Raw genomic sequence first — 21,128 nt, forward strand, 5'->3', positions numbered from 1 at the left:
CCAAATAGGGTCATGAAGAGTCAGAAAACCCCAATTGATAAATGATCAAAGGATATGAACAGGCAATTTTCGGAAGAAGAAATTAAAGATATCTATAATCATATGAAAAAATGCTCTAAATCACTTTTGATTAGAGAGATGCAAATCAAAACAACTCTGAGGTACCACATCACATCTATAAGATTGGCAAACATGACAGAACAAGAAAATGATAAATGCTGGAGAGGATGTGGGAGAGTTGGAACACGAATTCATTGTTGGTGGAGCTGTGAGCTCATCCAACCATTCTGGAGAGCAATTTGGAACTATGCCCAAAGGGCTACAAAAATGTGCATACCCTTTGACCCAGCAATATCGCTTCTAGGACTGTATCCCCAAGAGATCATAAAAATGGGAAAGGGTCCCACATGTACAAAAATATTTATAGCAGCACTCTTTGTAGTTGCCAAAAACTGGAAGTCAAGGAGATGCCCATCAATTGGGGAATGGCTGAATAAATTATGGTATATGAATGTAATGGAGTACTATTGTGCCATAAGAAATGATGAACAAGAAGACTTCAGAGAGGCCTGGAAGGACTTATATGAACTGATGCTGAGTGAAAGGAGCAGAACCAGGAGAACTCTGTGCACAGCAACGACCACAGTGTGCTAGAGTTTTTTCTGGTAGACTTGGAATTTCGTAATAATGCAAGAACTTATTAAAAAAAAAAATCCCAATGGTGGATTTCTAAGGCAAAATGCCTTCCACACTCAGAGAAAGAAATATGGAAGTCATTCGCAGAATGTAGCAGATCATGTTTGTGTGTATGCGTGTTTTTGTGTATCATGTTTTGATTTGTTATATGATTTCTTCCATTTATTTTAGTTCGACTACATAGCATGACTATAGTGAAAATGTACTCAATAGGAAAGTATATGTAGAACCTATACAGAATTGTATGCAGTCGTGGGGGGGGGAGGGGGGTAGTGGGGGGTAGGTGTGGGAGGGATAAAATCTTAATTTTATGGCAGCAATTGTAAACTATTAAAAATAATAATAATAATAAAAAAAGAGTCAGACAAGACTGAAAAAATGACTCAAGAACTGATTTTTTATAAAGTTAATGAATTGGACCAAAAGTAGCTGACCAATCAAAGATGAAATAGAAGGAATTTATAGAGAAAGGATTAAGGTGATAGAAGAAAGACAAAGAATAAGTACAGTACTTACAGATATCCCAGTGTGTGAAAGAAGGAAAATATGGAGAAATGATGGATGTAAGGCACAAACATATAAAGATAGAGGTGGTATTGAAAGAGAAACTGAATAATGGATGGGGGTTTTTTTGTGGGTTTGTTTCAAGAGTAGGAAAAGGTACATAAAAAAGGAAAAGGTTGTGGACTAATGCTGGATTGCCAATCAAAGAATAAATTCAGTTCAACAAGTATTTATTGTGTGAAAGGATGAAGAAACAAATGACTTTACTGAATATATAAGGGCCCAAGAAGTGATTGGAAGGGTCAGACTGATGAAGGCTGTGACGATGTCTTTACTTTTGAAGTCTAACTTGACTTCTAGGGATTGTTAGGGCTAAACTGTTAGCCATGGTTTTCAATAGCACATGCAAAAAATTGAAATATTTACCATCAAGAAATAACAATGATGTTTAAAACAGAGGATATTAGAAGCAAAAAGTCAATAATACTAGGAAATACCAATCATGAGGTTTTTGCTTTTGTTTTACCGGGGTGTTGTTTCAAAAGTGAGTACGGTAATATTTGTAAAGCACTTATTTAGTATGTGAGTGGAACAGGATCTGTGATTTCACAGGGATCTTTCATTGAGGAAATTCCTTCTACCAATGAAGATTGGTGCTTGCTTTGCAATTTGGAGAGCTGATAGGTACCTTGTGAAGTGACCTACCCAGGGAGATAGCCTTGGTACACATACAGTAGGCACTATATAAATGTTTGCTATTATTATTATCTTATTATCTTAGGTAAGTTACTTAACCTTTGCTTGCCTCAGTTTCCTCATCTATAAAATTGGGATAATAAGACCTAAGACCTAATTGTGAGGATCAGATGAGATAATATTTGCAAAGTGCTAAGCACAATGTTTGGCACATAGTAAATATTATACAAATGCTAGTGATGATGGTGATGATATAAGAAAAATAATTTAATAGGATAAACTATGATTTGTTCAGTAGTTAAGGCCATGAAAGGATGTGGTACATCCGAGAAAGAGCTAAAACATATAAGTAGATTAGAGACTAATGTGACCAGCATCCCTATGCTCAATGCATAGGTAGCAAAAGAAATTAAAATTATAATGAAAGCTAGATAAAGTTGTTCATGTAGCCCTTGTTATACGTAAAATACAAAGACTCCTTTATAAGAAAATACATGGCAAGTTTGAGGGATAGACTGAAACCAGTTATGATTTGTGATACCATTTTGACAATGTTAGAAGAATAGGTAAACTGTGTATTTAAAATGGCTGCTAGAAACAATAAAAAAGTTGGAGCCGGAGTCAACAAAATGAAGTATATAACGAAAAAGTAAAATACATCCTGCCTAATATATTTTTGATATAAACTGATGGAGAGTTTCAGGACAACAGTAGTCGAAGAGAACCTTCAGATGCAGCGTGGATCTACTAGAATTAGGAATTAGATGGCAGTAGAAAGGACTAGTTTTAGGGAAGTACAGACTAAATCTGATCCATAGAATAACAACTCACTATCAAAATATATGAAAATGGTTGACTATTTGAAGAATGATCACTTGATGACATGAAGGAAACTTTCAAATCAGAGAGTCTGTCAATTGGAAAAGGACAGAAAAAAATATTCTATTCAGTCAGAAACAGAGAAAGCAACCAGTGGAAATCTAAAGAATGGCAGTTGGCAGACTCCTAGGTAGCCAGGAAATCAGAAGAACTGGAGAAGGTATTAGTCAGTCAGTCAATGAGAATTTTAAGTGCCCATTACATGACAGGCACCATGCTAAAGGCTGGGATACAAAGAAAGGTAAAAAATAGTCCCTGTTCCCAAGAAATCATGGGATGACAGGTTTAGAACCCAAGAATCCAATCTCTGGGGGAAACTGGGCAGGCACTTGTTTGTGGACACACAAAGCATTACTAGAAAGTTGAATCACTAAGCTCAGAGTGGGACCAGGAGTAAGACTACTCTAGGAACCTTTACTTTTGTACTTTTTTAGGCATAGGACTGATATTACAGTTTAGAACTGGGCTGAATATACTGGGTCTATTGACCCCAACTTTAAAGGGCAGGGGGATAAAGAGCTTGGAACTTCCTGCAAATGCCATCAGTTCCCTGTCCAAAGTAGAGACTTTTGTGAGTGGAACAGGATCTGTGATTTCACAGGGATCTTCCATTGAGGAAATTCCCTCTACCAATGAAGATTGGTGCTTGCTTTGCAATTTGGAGAGCTGATAGGTACCTTGTGAAGTGACCTACCCAGGGAGATAGATAGATAAACAGATAGATAGATGGAGAGATAGACAGGTAGATAGATATATGTGTACATATGCATGGATACATACATACATGCATATACACACAAAACATACACATATACATGCACATTAAATATAGTGTATATTTACATAAAATGTAGAACACATATATACTATATAAATATATTTAATATCTGTATATTACATTTATGTGATATGTATATGTATATAAATATATATAAATACATACACACATATGTAACTGAACTAACATAAAGAAAGGAAGGGAAGCCAAGCATGGGAGGAAGAAACCCAACACCAATAACTCTGGGTCAACAGTGTTACATGTCTGTCAAGAAACTTAAGGCTATCTTGGGTCGAACAAAAAGGCATCATGTGGAGGAATAAATAAGTGAGATTTCTGTTATACCCTGCCCTGGACAGATCTGATGTGCATATTTTGTTTAGTTCTGAGGTTCTATTTTAGGAATGACTGAAAACTAGAGAGAATCAGAAGACAGCAAGAAATCATAAAAGGTCTTCAGTTTAAATTTTAAATTTTCTTTTAAATTTCCTTATACCTTGCTGCCTCACATGTACTCTGCATGGATCTCCTAGCTGATCTTCCCATAAGACATTTCATCTCCCACACAGACTGTCCCCTGTTCCTAGAGTTCTCTCCCTCCTCATCTCCTAGCTTCCTTCTAGTTCCAGCTAAAATCCCACCATCTACAGAAAGCCTTTTCTGATCCTCTTCAATGTTAGCACCTTCCCTCTATCAGTGATCTCCAATTTATCCTGTATAGATCTTGCTAGGACATAGCTGTTTGTGCATTGCCTCTCCAATTAGATTGAGAGTTCTTTGTGAACTCGAACTTCTTTGTACCTCTAATATCTAACACAGTGTCTTGTGTATAGAAGCTACTTAATAAATGCATATTGGCTTAATGTGATTTCTCTGACTTTATGCCATATGAGGATGGGTTAAAGGAACCTCTGGGGGCCATTAGCTTGGAGAAGAGAAGACAGGGAGGATGTAATAGCTATCTTCCTGTTTCTAAAGGGCTGCTAGGTGGAAGAGGGACTATATCAGGGGTGGGGAACCTGTGGCCTCAAGGTCATATGTGGCCCCCTAGGTCCTTAAGTGTACCCTTTGACTGAATCCAAACTTCACAGTACAACTCCCTCTAGGTCTTCAAGTCTGGCCCTCTGATTGAACAAATCCCTAAAATAATGTGAATTGTGAAGTTTGCATTCAGTCAAAGGACCACACTTGAGGACCTAGAGGGCCACATGTGGCCTTGAGGACACAGGTTCCCTACCCCTGGATTATAGTTATTCTTCTTGTCCCTACAGAACAGAACTAGAAGTAATGGATGAAAATTACAAAAAGACAAGTCAAGGCTTGATACAAGGGAAAGATCCCTAACAATCAAAAGTCTTCCAACACCCCCCAAAAGGTGTGGGTTCCTCATTATTGAAAATCCTGAGGCAGAGGCTGGATTACCAGTTATAGGGTAAGTTACCAAAGGGATATTTTGGGGGTATGCATTGGTCTCAATGTCTCCTGGGGGTTCCTTTTAACTCTGAAATCCTGTGATTCTGTGAACATGAATGCACTGTAGGAAGAACCTTTGTGAGTCAGCCAAGATGATGGGGGTAAAAATAGGAGGCGAGCTAAAGTTACAAAGAAACAACCTAAGAAAGCTTATTAAAAGGAAGAGGAAAGAAAGGAATAAGAAAAAATGGGGATGGTGGTAATGAAGACTTTCTGAGAGATCAGAAATGATGATACATACAGGCATATGAAAGAGAGAAGCACTAGCAGCAAGGGAAAAACACATTACAGAAAGAGAAAAGTGGAAAACGTCAAGGGAAAACAATGAAAATTTGATACTATTGAATTTGTAATAAATTCATAGGTAATGTTTATGGAAAGTTTTGGGGGTTTGGTGGGGGAGGAAGAATTGTAAATATGTATAATATGTACATACTTCTTATAACATCAATAATAATAATTTAACCCATGTGGTGATCAAATGAAATAATGTATGTTATCTCTGGGCCATACACATGTAACATATTATTATATTTATGTTAACTTCTTTTACTCATTACTCTTTCATTGATACACTCACTCACAATGCGAATGTATTATTTATATATAAGTACTCTGCAGAAGACATTAAGAGGTGGGGGCAGATAGAGAAACACTCCATAAAATATCTACAAACAAGAAGATATGAGGTGAATTGAATTCTCCATCCCCAGCTTGCCAACAGTCAGAAAATCCATAGATCTTTAGAGTCAGTTCAGCTTCTTTATTCTACAGATGAAGAAACTAAGGTATGCATTTGAAGAACAGGGAGATTATGGTTCCACTGTCCTCACCAGACCTCATCTGAGAACACTGAGTTCTGTTCTGGGTACCATAGTTTAAGAAAGACACTGATAAATGACAGTGTCTGGAGGGGGTCAGTCAGGATAGTAACAAGCCTTGTGTCCATGGGTTGAAGAAACTGGGAATATTTAACTTGGAGAAGAGATGATTCAGGGGGCATAACATAGCTGTCCAGGCATTTATAGGACTGTCAGACTTCTTTCTCTTTTTTTGCAGGGGGAAGGTAACACAATTGGGGTTAAGTGACTTGCCCAAGGTCACACAGCTAGTGTGTTGAATGTTTGAGACCATATTTGAACTCAGATCCTCCTGACTCCAGGGCTGGTACTGTATTCACTGCACCACCTAGCTGCCCTTGTCAGACTTGTTTCATTTGCTTCCAGGGGGCAGAACCAGGAGGATTGGGTAGAAATTGAGGTTATCCATGTCCAGTCGATCCAGTTGTGTCCAACTCTTTGTGACCTCATGGATTGTATGGTGATGGAAAAGATACTGGAGTGGTTTGCTATTTCCTTCCCCAGTGAAATTAAAGCAAACAAGGTTAAGTGACTTGCCCAGGATGATACACTAGTAAGTGTCTGAGGCTGCATTCAAACTCAGGTCTTTCTGACTGGAGCCCAGAGCTCTGTTTACTGAGTCATGTAGGTGCCCCAGATAGAAAGTACATAAACACTTATTTAGGATCAATGTCAGGAACACCTTTTAGCACTTTACCTAGTAGGCATCTGATAAATGCCTGGTGAACGACAATTAGAGCTGCCCCAAAGAAGACCAAGTCTGCCTAGAAAGTTAATGGTTTCACCCTCCTTTGAGGTGAAGCAGAGGTGAGATAACCATTTGTTGAATATGTTATAATGGGGACTTCATTTATGGATGCGTTAGACAACTGCAGTCCTTTCCAAAACTCAAATTCGATGCTTTTGTGATACTATAGGACCCAGGGAAATGGTCTGATTTATTCAAAGTCACACAGCTAACTGATCATAGAGACAGTTCTAGAAGTCAGATCTCTGGATTCTCAGCTCACAATTCCTTATCCTACGTGATAAATATGTGCAGAGTGAAACACAGAGAGGGAGGAGAGATTACTATAGTAAACATTCATATTCTGCTTCATTAGGCTCCAACTCTCAAATTATATTTCATTCATTGCAGAATTGTATCTAGCAATTCTGATGTGGGACAGTCATAATAAGAGGAGATCTCAAATCACCTTTGCTTAGAAGGATCCAGATGAAAGAATTTGGACATTGAGGCACAAAGGTTGGAGGAGAGAGCAACTCCAAGACACCACCTGGTCAGGAGGGGACAGAGACCCCTAAGGCTCTGTGGCTGGGGAGGGGGAAGAACTTTACTGAGGGGAAGGAACAGGGTGGGGTCAGGCAGGAAATAGGTAGCAGAGAAAGGAAACATGCCTTCCTCCCCAGCTCTGATTCTGATGATCTGGACTTTGCCTCTGTGACTTCTTTTTCACCCTGGAACTTCCCTTAGTCCCTGGGACCTTCTCACCTTGGAAAATCCTTCTACTATGCTAGCCCCCTTTTCCCCCTCAGTGAGTTCCTCCTGGGACCTTCATTTTGGAAGGGGACTCAGTCCAGTCATCCTTCATTCCCTCCCCATTCTGACTCTCTGGAGGTTGACACCATATCCCTTCATGGGTACATAACTCGTACACCCCTTGTTCAGTATGCTTCATGAGAACAAAGAGACTCCCTCCCCCCTCTCTCTTTGTCTCTCTCTCTTTGTCTCTCTCTCTTTGTCTCTCTCTCCTTGTCTCTCTCTCCTCTCTTGCTCTCTCTCTCTCTCTCTCTCTCCCGTCTCTCTTTCTTTCTTTCTTTCTTTCTTTCTTTCTTTCTTTCTTTCTTTCTTTCTTTCTTTCTTTCTTTCTTTCTTTCTTTCTTTCTTTCTTTCTTTCTTTCTTTCCTTCTTTCTTTCCTTCTTTCTTTCCTTCTTTCTTTCCTTCTTTCTTTCTCTTTCTTTCTCTCTCTTTCTTTCTCTCTCTTTCTTCCTTTCTCTCTATCTCTTTCTCTCTGTCTCTCTCTCTGTCTCTCTCTGTCTCTCTCTGTGTCTCTCTCTCTCTCTCATAATTATGTCCCAAGTGCTTAGCACATTATTTGACACATAATAAGTACTTAATAAATGCTTATTGTCTGCCAGCCCAGGACCTTCCTATTTTAACTATTGTTTTTCTTGTTCTTAGTTGTTTCTACCCACTGGAACAGGACAAGGGCTGTTATTTGTTATTGCTCAGACATTCAGTCATGTTGGACTCTATGCGACCCCATCAACTTTGTCCATGGGGTTTTCTTTACAAAGACAATGGAATAGTTTCCCATTTCCTTTTCCAATGTGTTCCCATTTACAGATGAGAAACTGAGGCAAATAGGGGTTAAGTAACTTGCCCAAGGTCACTAGTAAGTATCTGAGGCAGGATTTGAACTCAGATCTTCCTGATGCCAGACCTGATGCTTTATTCACTTTATACACTGTAGCTGCCCCTACAAGGGCTGTCATTGTACTCTCTAAATTCCAGTTTTCTTGGTCAAAGACCTAATTACCCTGCCCTGCCTATGGTTCATTCACTGACCAATTCATCTCAAAGTAGTTCTACATTGTATTTACTCCCATCCCCCATTAAATTTATATATTAGATGCCTTAGTTACAGAGAAATAAAAATGGCAGTCTATGCCATAAAGTAAGATTACCCTAATGTTTATCATATCTTCTCTCTCTGAAACAACCCTTTTCATCAAGCCACATATGGACCGTTTTAGTGGATTCCAGTGCTGAATGTCAGCGATCAAAGTATATGGAAATACAGAGACCAGAAAAAGAAACAGAAAAAATGTGGAGAAGGAAGGAGGTGTTAACAGCTCTCACAATGAACATGCTGGGACATAAAAATGGAAGTACTAAACATGGGTTTCAGAATAGGGGTCTTCAGATGGTTTGCAGCCCAAGCAATGATTTCTTAATGTGTTTTTTAAAATGCATGTATATGTTCCTTATGTTTCAGTCTTATGGCACTGATACATAATTGCCTGGAGCCAGCTAGGCTTAAAACATCCAAGGTCAATAAGAAATGCATCTCCTTTACTGGTCAAAACCATTTCGCTCTTAGAATTCTGATTCCCAATTCTCTTAGCTACTCACCTGTCTACACGAAGTTGACAGACGATGCTGAGTGCATCCACCACTCCTTCTTCTTTCAATTGTCGACAGCCAATGGATGTGGCAATAAAACACCCAGTTCTGCCTATCCCAGCACTGAAAAAAAGAAAATAATATAATAAATGACATTTTATATTTATTGGTCCATATTTGTGATTTAATCAGAGTAGTGAACTCCAGGATGGAAACTTCCAGAAATAGAATTGTGTTGACAACGAATGTCCAAGACATTATATATAAGGTACACTATGTCTATATCTTATATAAATATTATATAATTATAATATAAGGTTTACTATAAGTTCTGACATAGTCTTAGTGAGTTACCTGGGCACTGGGAGGTTTAGCAACTTGTCATTGTCACATACTCAATCCCTCTCAGAGTTGTGATTGAGAGTCTAGTGGTTCCTGACATCTTGACTGGAGACCTAGTACTCTAGCTCTTTCAAGTTTGCAAAGCCCGTTAAGTACATTGTCTCTGCTGAACCTCATATGGCCCTGTGAATTCAGGGATACAAGTATTGTTTTCCTCACTTTGCAGATGAGATTATTTAGTATCAGAGAAATTAAGTGACTTTCTCACCATCATACATCTACTACTGGAGGCAGGATTTGAAGATCTCTCTAACTCTAGCTAGATGATGAAGGGGATAGAATGTGGAGTCTAGCCTGGAGTCAGGAAGACTCATCTTCATGAGTTCAAATCTGGCCTCAGACACTTATTAGCTGTGTGACCCTGGACTCATTTAACTCTGTTTGCTTCAGTTTCCTCAACTTTAAAATAAGCCAGAGAGGGAAATGGTAAACCAATTCAGAATCTTTGCAAAGAAAACTCCGAAGGGAGGTCATGAAAGCATGAGAAACGATTGAACAACTCCAAGTCTAGTATTTTATCTCCTAAGTCATAAGGTCTCATATATGAATGTGAACCAGAGCAATGGAAATATGAAGTGTAATTTTTCAAGAGGGAGTCTTTGGGGAGACTATTTAGATATTCTTTTTAATTCAATTAAGCTCTAAACACTGACATACATGAGTTTACCAGTCACTGACATAATAGTAGCTAACATTATATAATGCTTTAAGGTTTCATAGAGTGCCTTACATATATTATCTCATTGGATGCTTACAACCCTGAGAGTCAGATGCTATCATTATAATTATTATTATCCCCATTTTACAGATGATGAAACTGAGGCACAGAGAGTTCAAATGACTTTCCCAGGGTCACACAACTACTAAGTGTCTGAGACAGGATTCAAACTGATATGTTCCTGTCTCTAAGTCCCTGTAACACAAAGAAAAGATCTATGTTATTCAAAAGGAGCATGGCTACCATCTGAATAATTTTGTCATATATTCAGTAAATATTCAGCTTGATTGGGCAATATTCAGCTTGGAATGTTGCACACTCATGTGGATTTTCCATTCCTTCCCCTTGCCCCAGGTTGTGATGTTAGGTTTTGCATCTCTACTGCAATGACAAAGAAGAATTTTCTTTCTTGAGTGACTCCATAAGGTTACTGAAGCAACTAGGTGATTTAATACAGTGCTGTGCCTGGAGTCATGAAGACCTGAGTTCAAATCTGGCCTCATTTACTAGTTGTGTAACTCTGAAAAACTTACTTAATTTTCCTCAGTTTTAGTTTCTTCATCTGTAAAATGAGAGTAGTAATAGCACCCATCTTCCAGGGTTATTGTGAGGATAAAATACGATGATATTTGTAAAGCACTTGACAAATCTTAAAGTATTGTATAAATATTATTGCTGCTACCATTATATATCATGGAAATAGCATTACCCAATGATAAATGGTGAAAGGGAACTCAAAACAAATTGAGATGATCTGATCATCCGTTGTCTAGCTTCCCTGAAACGTTTGCTTTCCAAGACAACTCATTCATAGGTGGTACTTAGCAAATTCCATGTTCTACCCAGCTTGTTGTTCTTCAGTTATTTCAGTCCTGCCTGACTCTTCATGACCCCATCTGGGGTTTTCTTGGCAAAGATTCTGGACTGCTTTGCCATTTCTTTCTCCAGCTCATTTTACAGATGAGGAAACTGAGGCAGACAAGGTTAAGTGACTTGCCCAGAGTCACACAGCTAATAAGTGTCTGAGACCGGATCTGAACTCAGGTCTTCCTGACTCCAGGCCTGGTGCTCTATCTATTGCCCCACCTAGCTGCCCAGTATCTACTCCATCAATCCCTACTCCTTTACTAGAGATTCTACCAATACCTGCTTCTTCACTAGAGATCTGACATCAGAAAAGGGTTTATGCATGCATTACCTGCAGTGTACAATAATAGGTCCTCTGCCTGTAGAGGCAATTCTATCCTCTTCTACATCCAGCATGAGTTGGAGGAGGGGCTGAGCACTGTCGGGAGTTTTATGATCTGGCCAAGAGGTATACCAGTAATGCTTCACATGTTGGGTGTGACTTCCTTGCTGAAAAGAGTACAATAGCAACAAAAATATGCCTCAGCTGCACAATGGACCCCAATGATGTCCAGCCCATGTACTATTGAACCTCAGGGTGATTCGTTTTGTTCCAAGTGTTGAATGAACAGCTTATTTAGAAGTAGAATTCTTGGGTCTGATAAGAATCATGCAAGGTGACAAGGCATGGATGAGATGCGATCCACACATCCATCACTGACAAGATCACAGATAAATATATTATGGTATTAAAGTTGTCTTGTGATCATGTGCAAATGGTACATTTTGAAAAGATCTCCTCACTTTGAGAAAATTTTACTTCAATGTGAGAATGTGGCATCCTTTCATCCTTTTAAAATAACTACTCTTAAATGGACATATTTATGTCTTTCTTTCCTGGTATTTATCATAAACACACCCCCTAACATAAAAAAACACGTAACTATGTAGAAACTCTCTTTTACCTTATTTGCTCAACACAAATTTCTGTATATACCCTCTTATTCAAATTTTCTCAATGAACTAAATTACTATGTAGATTTTTATTTAACCTATACATGATTATCTAGATAAGATTGATATCTTTGGGGTCAGTTATCACACAGTGAAAATAATTTTGTGGTCACATCTCCTAGGATATTCTCAAGCATCAGTGAAAAATACATAGTCTTGTTGTGAAAGAGTCTGGTCTGGGGAAAGTCACTGTAAATTAACTCAATGTTTTTAAAGATCTCATTAGCACCTCTGTCTTGTCTTACCACCTACCAGCACAGATTTTCTTTTTCAGTTGTCAAGCCTTAGTGAATGGTGGTCAGGTTCAAGCAATTTTCCCCCCTTCATTAGGGTAGTACTTCAAATGTGAATAGGGAAAAGTAGTTGAAATCTTATTTTTAAATGCCTTTCAATAAATTAAATCAGGGATCCCTTAATCCATGAAAAACATCATAACACTACATCATGACTTGAAGGGTCCCTTTATGCTAATTCAGTTGACATATATATATATATATATGTATATATATATATATATATATATTCAAACTAGTGAAAATAAATTTAGGATGTGATTTTAATTTCTTTGGCAATTGCAACATTATTGGATTTCCTTTACATTTAGTGTGATTATTCTATAAGCATCACTGATTTCAAAGCAGATTTTCTAGAAAATAATATATCTATTAGTAATAGCTGGCAATTTTATTATATGACACATAATGTAATTGATTTATTATAATCTTAATTTTTTTTAGAGAAAGGTTTTCTTACCTTTAGGGTAAGGTTTCGGACAGTGTAGTTATCACATTCTTTCACACCAAGAACCAAGACTTCAACTTTTCCATATATCCCTCTCTTCTCTGGCCAATAGAGTACACATTTCTAGAAAAAAAAGTACAACTGAGAATACATGAAGGGTTTATATTGGTCTTGGAACATATTTCATTCAAAGATCTCAATGTTTTTCTTGAGTAGCATTGTTCAAATGGGTGGGACTCCTAATAACAAACTCAGTCCTAAGCACATGCTGAGTTATCTAGAGGGCAGGCAGAGAGAGCAAATTGAAAAGGAAGACACAGAATCAAAGCATTTTTGAACTTCACAGCAAACCAGATTTAATCTGAAGCCAGATTTCAAAAAAGGGTGTTATTTTGCTACTCTAATCCAGGGCTCTTGCCTTTATCAAACCAAAATCTATTTCAAAAGTAATGCCAGGAGTTTTAAATCTTTTTTTCATAAAGCCATGGACCCTTTTGGCAGTCTGGTGAAATCTATGGTCCCCTCCTCAAATTGATGTTCTTAAATGCATAAAATAAATAGATTTACAAAGGAAACCAATCACACTGAAATAGTTGTCAAAATTGTATATATATATATATGTATATATATGCATACATACATACATACGTATGTGTATGTGTATGCATTTAAAAAAAAAAAAAAAACCTCACCAAGTTAATGTATAGGTAAAGAATCCCTGTTGAGCAATATATTTTCTCTTGGAGCTCAGATCCAAGCATGTAAAGCAATCTTATTAGATACAACATCCATAGAATTACATTTTCTGAGAGCAGTTATAATAGAAAAGTTAGCAATCATATGGTTGTCCTGAAAAATATTTCATTGAAATATTTTTAAAAGTGATTGCACAATGTAATCAACCAACCAATCAATCAATAAGCATTCATGGAATACCTACTATGTGTCAGACACTGTGTTGGGCTTTGGGGTACAGAAACAAAAGTGAAGCATTCCCTTTCTTTGCAAGCTGACAAATGACTGAATTTCGTCTAACTTGTAGAATTTTGATGTACAATAATTCAATTTTGAGAAGAGGCAGCTTGGCATAATGGGTAGAAGGCTAGCTTTGAAGTCAGAAAGTCCTCGGATATATATTTTAGCTAGAGAACCATGGTCTCCACTAAGCTCTGGGTATCCTAGATAACTCTCAAAGTCCATAGATTGCTGACTGTTGCTGATCTGTACCTGTGGAGGGAGTTTTCATACCTGGAGTTTGCTACAATGATGAAATTACATGTATTCCACCTCACCCCTTTGCCCCGCCCAAATAGATTGTAATATATTAACATATATATGTATACACACATATAGATAGATGACAGAGAGATAAATATATAAAATACACACACATACATCCACATATAACATATATGTGGATGTGTACATGTTATATATTAAATATGTACACATCCATATAGACATTATATAATGTCTATGTGGATGTATATATTATATAGTAAATATATGTGTATACACATGCATATTATATACATATACTATATATACCCATGAATATATGCATAGATATATGATATATAGCCATATATAAATATGTTATACAGACTATACAAATAAAAGTGACTATATCTATAGATATATATCCATATTTAGAGATCTATATCCATATCTCTCTATATAGATATGCCTATCTCTCTATAGACCTCTATCTATCTATCTATCTATCTATCTATCTATCTATCTATCTATCTATCTATCTGTCTGTCTGTCTGTCTGTCTGTCTGTCTGTCTGTCTGTCTGTCTAGGCAACTGGGTGGAACGGTAGGTAGAGTGCTGGACCTGGATTCAAGAAAACCTAAATTTAAGTCTGTCCCAAGTTACTTACTAGCTGTGTGACCATGGGCAAGTTACTTAACCTCTGTGTCCCTCAGTTTCCTCATTTGTAAAATGGGAATGATAATAATATCTACCTCCCAAGGATGTTGTGAGAATCAAACGAGTTAACATTTGTGAAGTGCTTAGCACAGTACCTGGCACATAATACATACTTGATAAATGTTTGTTTACCTCTCTCTCTCTCTCTCTCTCTCTCTCTCTCTCTCTCTCTCTCTCTCTCTCTCTCTCTCTCTCTCTCTCCCTCCCTCTCTCTCTCTCTTTCCCTCCTATCCCTTTTCTCTTCTCTCTCTCCTCTCTCCTTTCCTCTCTCCCCACTGTCCTCTGTCATCTATTCACTTTTATTTGAATTTTGTTTAAAAAGTATTTAGTGTTATTTAGTAAGTATTTAGTTTTCTTAGTAAGGCAAATTTTGCTGATCTCTAGTGTTTCATATGACTACTGGAGAACCTGTTGTTTATGGGAAGCTTCTTCACTCATCTTTTTTTTTTAAAGTAAATTTCTATTGACATCTTTTAATTTTAAATTGTCTAAATTCCTCCTTCACCTCTCCCTGCCCTTCCTTTCCTACCTCCCTCAAAGTTTCATATTACACATCCAGGTTACCTTCTTGGAGGAAAACTGGGAATAAAATAGAATAATATGACAAATATGGAAAGTATTCAGCACACACAAGTTTATGTGCAATAACACTTCTGACTCAGCTTGTGATTTCATTGGTGTACAGACATACAAGTTCTTAACCTAGTTCTTATTTAGCTGGTTTAAATTACTATGGAGACACAGATTCTTTCCAACTCTGCCTAAAAAGCAAACAAACAAATGACCCTATAAAATACCGCTTCTCAACCTCATTGATTTGTAATACTTAAATACACATCTTTAAATATACCTATATTATTCCATCAATCAGGATTTTCATTTCTCCCTAGAGACACATATATTTTGAGTATGGGGTGAAAGGCAAATAGGGTATTAAAAGCATGACTATAGACCCTGAGTCATTTTCCTTCTCAGGTAACCCCTTTTCCCACTGAACACCTGTTTCTTCACATCCATTTGCAATGTAACTTATACAGACTTATTTTTAAAGAACTGCTACATTACTAATTATAGGCATAAACAGAACCAAAGATGAATCATCTCAAAGTCACAAGAATTAACTGGGGGAAGAGGGAAAGGATGAAGGAAGGAAGACATATTGAAAGGTTATCATGACATCCAGAAATAGGCTATAAGACCATGCCATGATCTATTGCCCCTACTTCCCCAAATTAAATCTTGGGTTCTCCATCCCCTGTCCCCCAAAACATATTCTTACAGAACATTTTGATCTCTTTAAAATTCAATTAAATTATTTCAAGTTTATTTGAATGCTAGAAAACCATTGAAGATTTTAACCTAGCTGGTTGCAGAATATTAAATTTGGCTAAACACAACATTGTAAGACACAGAAGTATCTTAAAATAAAATCTCTTCATCCCTTTGACATTTCCAACTTGTACAAAGCTTAAAATCTACCCAGTTTGGGAAACATAAATCATACTGACCCATCTACCTGGTGTTTTACAAACGATATAATCCATTTCACTTCAAGATCCAGAAAGATATCTTAAAGCCTGTGCCCCTTGGAAGATGCCCAGGATAACAACAAAGCCCCAAAACCCAATAACAAGATATTGGGGAAATAAAAAGGCACTGAAAAATTCAGTCATCACCTATCTTGGCATGTGAGCCCCGTTATCCATTATCAGACCTAAGCAGTATGCATCTCCCTGGGAGGCCAGATGTCATTGCTGAGATGAAAAAAACCAGTTCACCAGGCAGCCAGCACCCAGTGAAGCAGGCTTCCGAGCCTCCTTGATAAAATGCGTCTCTCTCCCAAGACTCCAGTAGCCTCTCGAGAGTGTTTTCTCTTGACTCCTTACCAGCAAAGCAATTGGCAACCAGAACTGGAAGGACAATGAAGTGTGACTTGTTCATGCAAACACCCTTAATTAACATTCCCATCTCCACTCTGAGATACAATGGCTTATTTTTAAACACAGGCTACATTATTTCTTTTTTTTCTCCTTCTAGGAGAACACAGAAGAGTTTGAGGGTTTCTGAATATGAGGTAACATAAAGATATGAAATATTATCTGTTATTTTTGAACAGCAGCTACATTATGATTATTTATTGTTCTGAAAATGATGAGAAAGGGATTGAAATTGGGACAAGGAGAAATAGGACAAGTCACTAATTTCAATTTAAGAATTTCAAAATAACACATATCTCTTGTCATATTCATCACTACCTCCATTCATACATTTTCTTAGATCAGGAGTTTTTAATTTTTTTGGTGTCCTGGACCCATCTGGCAGTCTAGGCAAACCTATGGGTCCCTTCTCTGAAGAACGTTTTGAAATGCATATAATCAAATTCATAGGATTACAAAAGAAACCAAAATTACTAAAAATTGTATTAAATACATATACATGCATACATATGTGTGTATATACACATGTATATGCATATGTGTGTTTATATGTGTGTGTGTTGTTGGCTTTTTTATTTTAAATCATGGACCTTAGGTTAAGGACCCCAGAGCTAGAGAATCAGAGATTCAGAGCTAGAAGGGACTTTAAATGCTAAGGTCCAATTCCAGTATTTTACAAATAAAAAAAAAAACTGAGTCAGAGAGAAGTGACTTACTCAAGGTTTCTAAGGCCATTAATAGCAGTCAGGATACAAGTCTAGGAGCTCTGAGGTTTTCTGTCTGTACCAAGATTCAAAAGTTCAGTCTGACTAAGCTTTTTTCACCTAATTAGGATGTTTCCACCTATTACAACTGTAGTGTTATTCATTTGAAATGAACATTAAGTCCTGAGATACCCTGGTTCAGGGTATCCATATACCTTTGGAGGAAAGAAGAATTAAATAAACTAAGGATGAATAAATAACTTGATAACTGGTTAGAAATAGGTTGTAGAGGAAGAAAAAGGTACAAATAAAAATGAGTATAGTCATTTATTTAATATTCCTCTTCTCCTTGACCCTCCCCCCATTCTCTGAGACATTCAGAATTCTTTGTGTAAATAATGTAGTTTGGTCAGTAGCTTATTCTCCTCAGCAGTTGGGGGAAGAAGGGAAGGAGGAAAATCTTTCAGTTGAGTAGTGCTTTTTCAAAAGATTTTTCAAGCAGCATGTAAAGAAGGTTTTACTCTATTAGATAAAGAACTGTAAGGAGAAAAGTTATGAAAGACTGCATGCCAAGGAATTTGAGCAAAAAGAGAATATTGATGTCGAACTAGCCACATATCACATTCAATGGTGTGGGTCTGAGAAATTCTATAGGTGGTCTCCATGTCTTTGCACAGGTGCCCCCTGACATCCTTCCCCTCCCACATACTCTGCTTCTTAAAATTCCTAAGTCTCCTTCAAAATACACATTTGGTGTCCAAGTCTTCATAAAGCCTTTGTGTTCTCTTCAATACCCACCTTCCCCCATGGCGCTCGTTAGCCCTCTTCTACAGGAAACCTTGCCAACCTCTCTTAGTTCTAGTGCCTTCACTTTCATTTATTTCCTATTTTTCTTGCAGAGAACTTGCTTGTATGTATCTATTTGCATACTACTTCCCCCATTAGATTGTGAGCATCTTGAGGGCAGGGACTATTGTTCTTTCCTTCTTTTTCTTCTCCTCCTTTCTCTTCTTCTTCTCCTCCTTCTCCATCTTTCTTCTCCATCTTTCTTCTCCTCCTCCTCCTCCTTCTTCTCCATCTTTCTTCTTCTCCTCCTCCATCTTTCTTCTTCTTTTCTTCTTCTTCTCCTCCATCTTTCTTCTTCTTCTTCATCTTTCTTCTTCTCCATCTTTCTCCTTCTTATTTTCTTCTTCTCCTCCATCTTTCTTCTTCTCCTTCTCCACCTTTCTTCTTCTTCTTCTTCTTCATCTTTCTTCTTCTTCTTTTCTTCTTCTCCTTCTTTTCCATCTGTCTTCTTCTTCTCCAGCATTTACAATAGTTCCTAGTACATAGTAGGTATTTAACAAATATTTGATTCACTGACTCTTTACTTCTTGAAATTATTTTGTATTTATATTTATCTGTGTATACAATGAATTCTTACCTACTCCTAGTAAAATATAAGCTCCTTGAGATCAAAGACTATTTTGTTTTTTCTTCTCTCTCCCCCAGCTTTTATGGAGCTATATAAATAGGAAGTGCTTAATAAATCTGTATTGAATTGAATGTGCTCCTCTACTCCATTCTTCCTCCTCCCTATCTTCCTCCTCCATTCCCCCTCAACCCTCTCATCTTCCTCTCCATCCTCCCCATCTGCTCCCTCCTCTTGCTTCCCCTCCTCTCTGTCCTCTTCATCTTCCCTACATATCAAGGGCAATTGAAATATTTGGTAATATTTGAGATAAAAGAAAATAGAGTAACACTTTCTATTAAATATGAAACATGTTTGAAGGTGACAGGTTTCATTATTCATTCATGGAAAAGAAACTCTCTTTAAAAAAAAGAGTTTTTTTCCCATTATATATGGAAAGTGCATGAGAAACCAAGAAGGAAAAAAGTTTCCCCAGTGTGTTGATTTGTGTTCATACAAGACATGTCTGTTTAATTGTTTTTTATCATAACTGAAACAGCATCTAACTCCTGAGGGTGCCAACTCTCTCAGCCTTTTGTTAACATTTCCAGAAGGGACAGTCACCTGCTTCCTCTGAAATGAATAGAATGCTGTCTAAATATGTATCTAGAAGGCTTGGCTGACTGTGTTATAAAGTGATTCAGCATTACCAGGACACCCTCCAGTGTACCATATGCATATTGTCCATCTGTACCTATGGTGTCCACTCCTGGGGAGAGCTGCATTTTTAGAAGAAATCCTTGAACTTCTTCCTATTGAGTTTTTGCATTGCTTTAGCATAGTAAATATTTGTGGTTTCATCAAAATTCATTCTGTAATTGTTGTCAATTGATCAACAAATTTGTTGGCATATTTAAGGCACTATATTAGGCATTGCTGGGAAAATACAAGACATATTCTTCTCAATGACTCAACAATCTTGTTGGAGAAACAAGGTGTATATGAAAAAAAGAACTAAAAATATGAGGCAGATCTTGCTAAAAGCCAAATAAATACTATAAACAGTAAGTTCAGACAAATTTCAGAGGGAGGAAAGATTGCTATGGGGCTGTGTAGTTAGGATTCATACTTACATCAATCAATAAGCATTTTTAAATGCCTACCATGTACCAGGCACTGTACTAAGTGCTGGGGATACAAAACGAGGCTAAAAATAGTTCTGGTCCACAAGGAGCTTACAATCTAATGGGGGAGACAACGTGCAAACAAATATTTGAAAAGCAAGATATCTACAGGATAAATAGGTAATGTAGACAACTCTTGCTTTATATAAGTGGACCATTCCATAGAATTCTAAAGCAATTTTTTATGTAATGCAAATCTGTCCTTCAATTTAAAGAAGGCAGGAAAGGGGCCACCCACCCATTGAGGGAGGGGGCGGAACATGGTTTAAGGACACATGGAGGCTGGGGATGGAGAAGTGAGAATAGGAAGAACATGGGGGCTAAGGATGGTCACATGGGGACTGCCTCAAGTCAAGTGGAGTCTGCCTTCCAAAACAAGATGATGATCCAGAGATGTAGCAGTAGCAGTTTCTCCACAAGTCTTGGAGGGTTTGGGGTTTTTGTGTTTTCATTTTTGTTTTTTGGGGGGGATTTTTTGGTTTTTTGCGTTTGTTTTTGTTTTTTGGTGGAGAGGAGGTGAACGGCCATGGGCCAAGATGAAGGGGCAAGAGCAAAGAGAGAACACAGTATCGCACAGTAAAGCTAACAAGTGTTTTTTTGGGAATATGTACTTCTTTTAGAATTCTTTATATAAAATTTAATTTGCATAATGCAAATTTACATAAAATGAGAAGGTAATTAGCAGAGGGAAGGCATTGAAAATTAAGAGGGATCAGGGAAGGCTTCCTGTAGAAGATGGAATTTTAGGTGGGACTTAAAGGAAACCAACGAAGCCAGTAGTACAAGAGGAAGATGAAGAACATTCCAGTCATGGGGGGAATAGCCAGAGAAAGTGCCCTAAGCCAAGAGATAGAATATCTTCTTTTGGGGACAGACAGAAGTCAATACTTATTAAGGAGAATGTATCAGGGAGTAAGGCATGAGAATACTGGAAAGATAGGAGAGGCTACCTTATGAAGGCTTTGAATGACAAACAGAGCATTTTGTATTTGCTCCTAGTGTCAATAGGAAGCCGCATTTACTCAGTCTCTAGACTGATAGCATTTCTCCTATTCTCCAGCTCATATCTCTGACTCCAGGCAAGTCACTTAATGACTGAGTTTCCTCAGCTAGTAAATAACCATGGTCCTATTATTATAGCATTGGAAGAGACCTCAAGAAGTCTACGTCATATTTCTCCTTGAAGAGTAGGAGTTTTTTTTTTTAACTATATGTGTGTGTGTATGTATGCATGGGTGTATAC

At 37.5% G+C, this 21,128-nt stretch overlaps 1 protein-coding gene across 3 annotated transcripts in view; it reads right to left on the reverse strand.

The window, feature by feature from the left end:
* PTPRR (protein tyrosine phosphatase receptor type R) overlaps positions 1 to 21,128 on the reverse strand; it is a 348,363-nt gene that overhangs the window by 38,488 nt on the left and 288,747 nt on the right. For all 3 annotated transcript variants that reach the window (XM_072655374.1, XM_072655375.1, XM_072655376.1), the window contains 3 exons: positions 12,748 to 12,858; positions 11,333 to 11,490; positions 9,024 to 9,137 (listed from right to left, as the gene is read on the reverse strand). In XM_072655374.1, the coding sequence (XP_072511475.1) occupies positions 9,024 to 9,137; positions 11,333 to 11,490; positions 12,748 to 12,858 (383 nt within the window). The remainder of the gene's footprint in view (positions 1 to 9,023; positions 9,138 to 11,332; positions 11,491 to 12,747; positions 12,859 to 21,128) is intronic.

This window comes from Notamacropus eugenii, chromosome 3 (genome assembly GCF_028372415.1).
Source record: "Notamacropus eugenii isolate mMacEug1 chromosome 3, mMacEug1.pri_v2, whole genome shotgun sequence".
In the NCBI taxonomy this organism is placed as follows: Eukaryota; Metazoa; Chordata; class Mammalia; order Diprotodontia; family Macropodidae; genus Notamacropus; species Notamacropus eugenii.